A 7,435-nucleotide genomic window follows, 5' to 3' on the forward strand; every position below is an offset into this window, starting at 1 on the left:
TTGTGTATTTGTAACAAATGATTGGCTTCGTAAATGCAAACAACTCTTTCAAGCCTAGCACTCTTTAAACAGACAGTGAGGACGGAGAAGCTACCATCAGTTGTTTATTTACTCAATTAGTGTAACATTTTAAAAGGCAAACCACCCCCATTTTGCATTCAAATGAATCAAAAACAAAATGTTATGTTCAACATGCTGGCTAGCTCGCCAGAGCCCTGGTCTGTCTAAAAGCCTTTGGTCACACAACTCCGGTATCATTTCCTAAACGTTCTGTGCGTTACCGTACGACTCACAAAGCAGGAGGAATATTTGATTCAGACCTTTATGCTATCCGGGCTACATATTGGTGCATTAACTTGTTTTCTTAAGTTAAGAGATGTTATAGTTGTAACATGGGACATCTTGACTATTATCAAGGATTGAACTTTCTAATAACAAAATATCTCGAGGTGGCTGTAGAGTAGTTTGGAAGATTCACTCGTGTGAATTTCTACAGCGGTTATAATTCCAAAACACGTAAAAACCTGTAAAACATGAATTCAAAAAAAATCCCAAAACATTTACAGTAGCAGAAGAAAATGTAAAAGCACTGATTTAAACAACCACTCTCTCCATGTAAATGAATATTCATTTTGGATACCGGAGTATGCATTTAAGCCCAACCCGGTAAAATAAATAACTAAGCTTCTGGATATAGACAATATAATACGGTAGGCGAGGATTGTTTCAAGTTGTTTAATCTTCTCTTCGTCCGTCTGATCTCAAACATCTGGACCGACAAAATGGAGCAGTCACCAACTCAAACTGAAAATGTACTGGGGGGGGGGACGCCCGATATAGAAGACTTCAACGGAACTGACTTGCATTTACATGAACATGCCAAATACATTCATCAACACACACACACAGCCAGGTATATATGATCTGAGCATACCCATCCACTCCTGTCGATTTTAAACACATGTAATCTCCCATACGTAACAGATTATGAATAGTGGTCAAATCCGGCTTTAGTTTGCAGCCAGGTATACGATGCCCGACAGGTAACTTGACAGAATAAAGGAAACACCAACATAGCGTCTTATTAGAACGTTGAGCCAGAACACCTTCCATGCACATTGGCATAGATTCTAGTGTCTGGAACTCTATTGGAGGGATGCGACACCATTCTTCCACGAGAAATTCCATCATTTGGTGTTTTGTTGATGGAAAAAACGCCGTCTCAGGCACGGCTCCAGAATCTCACATAACTGTTCATTTGGGTTGAGATCTCGTGCCCTGTGGATGGGGGCATTGTCATCCTATAAGGGAATAGCCATGGTAGCCAAAATAATGGCCTGCCCAGCATTTTTATACACGACCCCAAGCAAGATGCGACGTTAATCCACCTGCTTTCAATACACTTTCATCCCTCATTTACTCAAGTGTTTCCATTATTTTTGGCAGTTACCTGTATGTCTCTCCCCACTGACACTACACCATGCAGCTCACCACACCCCCAATCACTCATGATTATTATTGAACATTTACATGGATTACAAGTTGGTTAGAGTAACTCTTTAATAGAAATTACTACCTCCACCTCCGGTGGATGCATGGTGAATGGGGAGAAAAAGCGTTACTCCCAAGAAATAAGTGTTTTTCATTGTTGTTGTATCCCAGGATGAGGTGTTATTTTAGGAGTTAATTATGACAAATTAATATGCAGCCATTGTTGAATCTTTTCTGTCCCTGGGGATGAGAGAAAATAAGAAGTCCAGGAAGTAAGGATTGCAGCTGCTTTCCTTTTAAAAAACCAAAACTACACAGAAAATTGTCCAAAACGAAGAAACAAAAACGATGAAAATAAAACCAAATATAATGTAACAAACGGAAAGCATTTGCATTTTTGCGCAGTCCAGGCAGTGCTGAGAGGGATAGTTTGGCCTGCTCTTTGTTCTGGTTGGATGTCTTGGGGAACTGGGAGGTAGGGAGACCAGCACGCCTCTGCAACCCCCTGGGAGGAGGGGAGGGGAGGGGGGGGCAGCCTTGCTCGTCCCAGAGCTCTCAGTCCAGCTCAATGGGGCTGCCGTCCTCCTGTGCTTCCTCTCCCTCCTCATCTGAACCCATCAGGCTGTTCAACAGGTTTCCTGACAGACACAGAACACACTTCAATGAAACACAAAAAAAACTACCGTTTCCACCAACGCAGGTTTCAATGGTGATCAGAATGGGTTTGTAAAAATAGTCTGCAGTGAGTCACAAGCACTTACCGAGCAATCCACCATATGATGAGGACTGTTTGGGTGGCACCCCAAAGAAAAGCTGACCTATTCTGTCGAGATACTGACGCAGCAGGCAGTCAATGTAACAGGAAAATTATTATTAGACACCATGATGAGTTATAATGCTACGTGACCACAGAGGGACACTCATTAATTGGTCAAACTCACCTCATTATACATAGGGTCCCTCTTCAGGGAAGGCTGATACTGTTCACATAGCACTGTGAACACTGTTAATTTCCCTCTGCAGAGGAGAACATACAAGGAGAGGCACATTTATAAGAACCTGGCAAAACAATGTGGGTTTTATTCGAAGGGTGGTTGAACAAACACGGCCTTACCCATCCACTGCCAGCAAGAGAAACCAGATGAAGTTGAGCAAGGGCTGAACAAAGGGAGGGCCCTTCTCTATTGAGGGGTGTTTCTGAGTATATGTGCTGAACACCACAGATGCACTGTTTTTGTTCTTTAGACAGAGGAACCTGAGCAGTGAGGGAAAGAGAGAAGGGGAAGGGAGGGACAGAGCTGAAAAAGCAATTAAACAACATAGCAAACGGCTATTGATGACAGACTGAAAACAGATCTAGGTGCCGCGAGACAGAGACTTACTGTAGGACGGCCTGCGCCACAAACATGTCCACCTCACTGCGAAACCCCCGCTGCGCCGAGTACTCCACCAGCATCTGGGCACAGCCCTCTCCATCAGAGGAGTGCAAGAAGTGGTAGCGAGACTCACTGTAGTTTTGCTCTAAACAGATTGAATGTGATTTAATTCGAACTCTTTGTTCGGGGAAAAATGATATATATCTTTGCAGTTTAAATGTTCAGAGTTTTCCATTGAATACCTTTCCACAAGGTGACTGCCAGGAGCTGATGCAGTTTGGGGGAGCCCAGCTTCCCCGAGCCGCCTGTGGACCACTTGAGTGCGCGGGACACAAATGCTACTCTCTCTGGGGAGTTGGGGTCCATCAAACTGAACAGCTTAGCCAGGTGCTCTGCAATGCAACACAGATGAGGTTAACACAGAGACGACGGTACACTGACACCAACTATGTTCATAATGTTTAACTACGATGAATTACGTATTTCAGCTCACCTAAGTCTTCATCCTCTACCGTCGCCTCTGATTTCTCCAAAGACTCCAGCACCAACATTGACAGGTCTGCAGCACTGTTTAGCTGCGGATGACAAAAAAAAGACAGTCATTTGCCACAGAACCTTCTACAATTGTTGAGTTGTGAATTAATACAATTGCTAGCTATAGTCGCTTAGACTCCACTCAAAAAGAGACGCTACAAAAACGACATTAACGTATGAATGCCCCAGTGCCAGGCTTTCTTATACCTGGTTGTAACTGAAGAAGAGCTGGGCGCCATTGTACATCAACTCCCTGGCATCTGCATGCTTCGCCTGTGACATATACCTGTGTCAAACAGAGATGGCAAATGTTATGTCACTGACAAACTGCATTCAAAGCAGGTTAAGAAAGTGGCAATAGGAATGGTAGTGTAGCCCACTAGGAAATACTGAGGGCTGAAAAGTAGTACTCAGTCACTGGGCCAACATTTCTCAATACACAACAGTAAATAACAGTGAACTGTCACTCAGGGTGTTTTCACACTTGGTCCCTTTCAGCCAAATGTTGTGATCTCCACAAAAAAAATGAAGGTAAGTTAAGTTGAAAGTGAACAATTCAAAAGGAACTCAGACCCCTCAAAAGAGCCCCCAATGCAAACAGAACTGAGACCATCTTGAGAGGTGGTCTGAGTTTGGTTCACTTGAATTCCATCTGGTTCCCTTTCTTAGGGCAATGTGAACAAAAATACACTACCGCTCAAAAGTTTGGGGTCACTTAGAAATGACCTTGTTTTTGAAAGAAAAGCACATTTTTTGTCCATTAACATAACATCAAATTGATCAGAAATACAGTGTAGACGTTGTTAATGTTGTAAATGGCTATTGTAGCTGGAAACGGCAGATTTTTTTATGGGATATCTACATAGGCATACAGAGGCCCATTATCAGCAACCATCACTCCTGTGTTCCAATAACATGTTGTGTTAGCTAATCCAAGTTTATCATTTTAAAAGGCTAATTGATCATTAGAAAACCCTTTTGCAATCATGTTAGCACAGCTGAAAACTGCTGTGCTAATTCAGGAAGCAATAAAACTGGCCTTCTTTAGACTAGTTGACTATCTGGAGCATCAGCATTTGTGGGTTAATTACAGGCTCAAAATGGCCAGAAACAAAGTACTTTCTTCTGAAACTCATCAGTCTATTCTTGTTCTGAGAAATGACGGCTATTCAATTCGAGAAATTGCCAAGAAACTGAAGATCTCGCACAACACTGTTTACTACTCCCTTCACAGAACAGCGCAAACTGTCTCTAACCATAATAGAAAGAGGAGTGGGAGGCCCCAGTGCACAACTGAGCAAGAGGACAAGTACATTAGAGTGTCTAGTTTAAGAAACTCACTACTTAGTTCAAAACTGCCTCGAAGCAACGTCAGCAAAGAATTGTTTATCAGGAGCTTCTTGAAATGAAATTCCAAGGCCAAGCAGCCGCCCACAAGCCTAAGATCACCATGCCCAATGGCAAGCGTTGGCTGGAGTGGTGTAAAGCTCGCCACTATTGGACTCTGGAGCAGTGGAAACGCGTTCTCTGGAGTGATTCACCATCTGGCAGTCCGACAGACTAATCTGGGTTTGGCGGATGCCAGGAGAACGCTACCTGCCGAAATGCATGGCGCCAACTGTAACGTTTGGTGGAAGAGGAAAAATGGTCTGGGGCTGTTTTTAGGCCCCTTAGTTCCAGTGAATGGAAATTTTAACACTACAGCATACAATGACATTCTAGACGAGCCCTGACCACAACCCCATCGAACACCTTTGGGATGAATTGGAACGCCGACTGCAAGCCAGGCCTAATCGCCAACATCAGCGCCCGACCTCACTAATGCTCTTATGGTTGAATGCAAGCAAGTCCCCGGAGCAATGTTCCAATATCTAGTTGAAAGCCTTCCCAGAAGAGTGGAGGCTGTTACAACAGCAAAAGGGGGACCAACTCCATATTAATGCCCATGATTTTGGAATGAGATGTTTGACAAGTAAATGTCCACATACTTTTGGTCATGTAGTGTATTTGGTGAGAATCAGAACATAGTCACAAAATCAATTCTAGCTCTTAAAGGTCAGTTGCCTACATTGGGTGTACAATTTTCAATTAAGCCTACAGCATTATTTCATCTGCAGTTATTCTACTGGTATTTAATCTGTTGCCAATAATATTTACATGTTAATATTATCTTCTGATTACAATGACTATGTCTCACGTTTAAACAAAATGCTATCTATTAGCTTCCAAAATGTATGTTGGTATTGTTAGGTATATCTAGCTGTCTGAAGGAATGACTTGTCCTATACTTTTACCCAGAGTGCAGTGAATGAATGTTGGAAAAAGATCTTGGTACCTTTCTAAACATAGCAATGTGAATGCAAAGAGAAAGTAATTCTTTCCCTTTTTTACCCCAGAGTTCACTTTAAATAGTACTATATGTGAAAACACCCTTACTTAACGTAAAGGCTGTGCCCACACAGTTCTCATGTGCAGTTAGGCTGTGAAACATGGGAGCTCATCCAACAGCAAGTTAATGAATGAGACCATAGTGATTGTGACGGGAAGTCATGAATCATGGGCAATATCAAACACCATAGCTTAATTGATTGTGCATGCTTAGCAAAGTTGACAAGCTAACGTTAACTAGTTTCTTTTATCTACATTTACTAACCAGCTAACTACAAACCAAGCTAGATGGCAAGTTAGTTAGCTAACTAGTACTTGACATGGTTTTTGCTGGGCTTGGGCTGACAGTCTGTACTGTTTGTAAGTGTGCCAGGTTAGTGAACTGTATCTTTACTAAATGAACATGGGCACTGCGGGTAGATAGCTAGCTAGCTAACGTTAGTAAAGGAGATGGTTTGGCGCTAGCTTATATTATTGCGACATTGATTAGCTAACTAGGCTAGCTAGCAAGGCGGATAATTTCCCTTTTGTGACTGAGTGATTGACGCATAAAACTGTCCATTCAAAAATAAGGACTGACCCGAGTGGGTGGGGCAGTGCCGTGAATCGACGAATCATGCAATATAATGGAGGCAGCAAGGTTGCTAAGCAGAAAGATCAGGAAAATGAAGGCCCAAGAATCCAATTGATAATTTAGCCAGGGTAACGAAAATGTAAATGTCTTACCTAAAAAACAAGGTTCTGTACATCTGGTGAGCCTCATAGTAATCTCCCTTTTCTACACTGGCTCGCAGTTTCCCTTCAACCCGCTGCGTTCCTCCACGGTTTCTTGCGCTGGAGCACTTCAGAGCCTCCTGCTCCGACATCATTGTTCCCAGCAGCTCGGCCCAACAACCAAGCCAAGCGTTGACAGTGCAGAAAGCGGATGCACAAAAAAAATACCTATGACCTATTTCACTTGCCGTAGTTATTTGCGCTCATATTTCTAAATTCCCTGCTAGATATTTCACTGCCATTTTCATTTCACTATTTCTTAGACACTGAAACACATTATGGTTGTATTCGTTACCTTTATCTAGCTATGTGCATTAGCTCTGGTCTAAGGCGTTAATGTTATGTAGTTATGTTATGACCTGGCTTTCTGACGATACTTGGTAAGCACCGATAGCCAAGCTAACATTATTCATGAATGTAATAGTTAAATGTAGCTAGTTAAATTAACTTCTCATTTTAAGGCATCTCATAATGATCATATATATGATCATATACAGCATGATCCCAGCGGCAGTGGGGCACCCATGTCAACCAAACTTCATCCTGGTCTGGAAGGTGGAGCACATTACTGAATGTAACGGTATCAGAAAACGTTGAATAGTGAACTGGCTAGAATTCCCACTATGCTGTATAGCTGTTCTGTGTAGATTCAGTATATGTCCAGTCCAGCTCTGAGCAGCTCCTGTGAGGGGAAAATACAGCACCGGCTTCCTGAAAGACTAGAGTACGAAACTCTTTACTGCTGCCCCTCCCTCATTGAGCACAGCGGATCCTACTGGTCGAGTGATTCTACCGCCGCAGATGAATAGCTACCACTAGAGACCGCTGCACCTGAGAATTCACCACCCAGCTCATGGATCCAGATTTCTCTG

At 42.8% G+C, this 7,435-nt stretch overlaps 1 protein-coding gene across 1 annotated transcript; it reads right to left on the minus strand.

Annotated features, from left to right (window-relative positions):
- Window positions 1–91: 91 nt before the first annotated feature.
- LOC106589355 (Golgi to ER traffic protein 4 homolog) lies at window positions 92–7,281 on the minus strand. The gene is made up of 9 exons (XM_014179204.2): window positions 6,516–7,281; window positions 3,609–3,687; window positions 3,361–3,442; window positions 3,110–3,259; window positions 2,874–3,012; window positions 2,606–2,746; window positions 2,433–2,508; window positions 2,253–2,325; window positions 92–2,129 (listed from the first exon to the last, which is right to left on the minus strand). The coding sequence occupies exons 1-9, from the start codon at window positions 6,656–6,658 to the stop codon at window positions 2,047–2,049; spliced, it is 966 nt and encodes a 321-aa protein (XP_014034679.1). The 5' UTR covers window positions 6,659–7,281; the 3' UTR covers window positions 92–2,046.
- Window positions 7,282–7,435: the final 154 nt, after the last annotated feature.

The sequence above is a fragment of the Salmo salar genome, chromosome ssa28 (genome assembly GCF_905237065.1).
Source record: "Salmo salar chromosome ssa28, Ssal_v3.1, whole genome shotgun sequence".
NCBI classification, from domain to species: domain Eukaryota; kingdom Metazoa; phylum Chordata; class Actinopteri; order Salmoniformes; family Salmonidae; genus Salmo; species Salmo salar.